Below are 1,739 nucleotides of genomic sequence, written 5' to 3' on the forward strand. Positions count from 1 at the left end.
AAGATTTTGCTACTAAGTCTCCATTACTTAGGAAGAACTTATATTGAGAATGGTATTCTTACTTGTATGCAATACAGAAAATGCATTTGTTGGCATAAGTACGGCCATTGGTTCCACAGACTGGAAAATACTCTCTGGTACAAATTCCTAGAGGACTATACATACGACATGCTGCCTACAACACACAAAGATATCATGAACGTATTAGAGCATAGGCTGTTGAATAAACTGTTTTTATTCTTAGTATGTAATATCACACATTACATCAATTTTTAATATTTTCTACACATAGAAATAAAGGACATATAATGTATATAAAACATAGGAAAATAATTATTAATGTATACATTTATAGTTTTATGCCACTACTAATTAGAACACAACACAGCCGGTGTAACATGATCTTGTAAGGCAGCCAACACACATTGTAACATCTGTGCTTCCCCACCAGACATTTCCTTCATAGCCCAGTCCCCAATTTTAACTTTTATTGATTATTCTCTAATTCCTCTGTAATTTCTCTGTAATTCAATGCACATCTTTACTGCACATTTATATGGCAATCCATCTCGTTAATGCTCATGTCATAAAAACACATGTTCAGTTGGAAATCCTTTGGTAATTTACTGAAAGAAAACAATGCTATATATGTTACATACATGTGACTTACTTTTCATACATTCTTGTGACAGATATATTGATATTTAGAAAAACAATGTATTAATTTTCAAATTTAACATTTACTTTCAAAATAACATTCTATTTTGTAAGTATATGGAAGGCACTCTACTTAATGTTAAGTTAAGCACTGAACTGTTCCCCGCTGGGCTGTAAAGATATTGAATTATAGATCTGATTATCAATGGCTGGATTTTGGAGTTAAGATACTCATTGTTGAATCTTGACTGAATAATAAGTTGTTCTGAGCACTGGGAGTCCAGTTGAAAAGGAGGAGGACGGATTATATGAGCAGGCTGGGTCAAGATCAAGACAGGGAAACCCACAGAGACAGCTGACCTGAACTTGTCATAGTTCATGGACTCTGGATCAACAGCTAGGGAGTCAGCATGGGACCAACCTAGGCCCTCTGCATGTGGGTGACAGTTGTGTAGCTTGTTCTTTCCTGGGTTCCCTACAGTGAGACCAGGACCTCTTCCTGATACTGGCTCTTTTGAAACTAGGTCCCTATAGTGGAATACATTGCCCAGCCTTGATGGGAGAGGGAGGAGGTTGGTCCTGCCTTGACCTGATAAGCCTGCTTTGCTGACTCCCATGGAGGCTTTACCCTTTTGAAAGGAGAATAAGGAGGAGTGGTTGGGGAGAGGGGTGAAAAGGAGGTGGGGTAGGGCAGTAGAGGAGAAAAGGGAGGGGAAACTGTGGTTGGTATACAAACTAAATTTTTAAAAAGATACTCAATCACACATATCAATAATAGCCTGTCTCACAGTTCAGGGTTGATGTTTTGGATTTATTGTAATAAAATATATCATTTTTGAACAGGGTTGATGTTTTGAATTTATTGTAATAAAATATATCATTTATGAAGAGTGTATTTTTTGGTAAATTTTACTTTAAATTACTCAGTTTATACAAAAGAACATTTTACATTTTAATTTTCCAGATGAAATGATAGTAACTTACTGGTCTATAAGATGCTGATTTTATAAGGGAACTTTCTGAAAACAAAACAGAGAAGACAGATAAAATGTATAAGCGCAACCTTGTTCCTATTGATTTTC

General features: G+C 35.8%; 1 protein-coding gene across 1 annotated transcript in view; it reads right to left on the reverse strand.

Moving 5' to 3' along the window:
* Nucleotides 1-58: 58 nt before the first annotated feature.
* Nucleotides 59-1,739, reverse strand: part of LOC101989281 (trypsin inhibitor ClTI-1-like) — a 2,521-nt gene continuing 840 nt past the window's right edge. The window contains exons 2-3 of the mRNA XM_005356378.1: nt 1,642-1,676; nt 59-175 (exon numbers count right to left, since the gene is read on the reverse strand). Of these exons, the coding sequence (XP_005356435.1) occupies nt 59-175; nt 1,642-1,676 (152 nt within the window). The remainder of the gene's footprint in view (nt 176-1,641; nt 1,677-1,739) is intronic.

The sequence above is a fragment of the Microtus ochrogaster genome, chromosome 18 (assembly GCF_000317375.1).
Source record: "Microtus ochrogaster isolate Prairie Vole_2 chromosome 18, MicOch1.0, whole genome shotgun sequence".
Taxonomy (NCBI): domain Eukaryota; kingdom Metazoa; phylum Chordata; class Mammalia; order Rodentia; family Cricetidae; genus Microtus; species Microtus ochrogaster.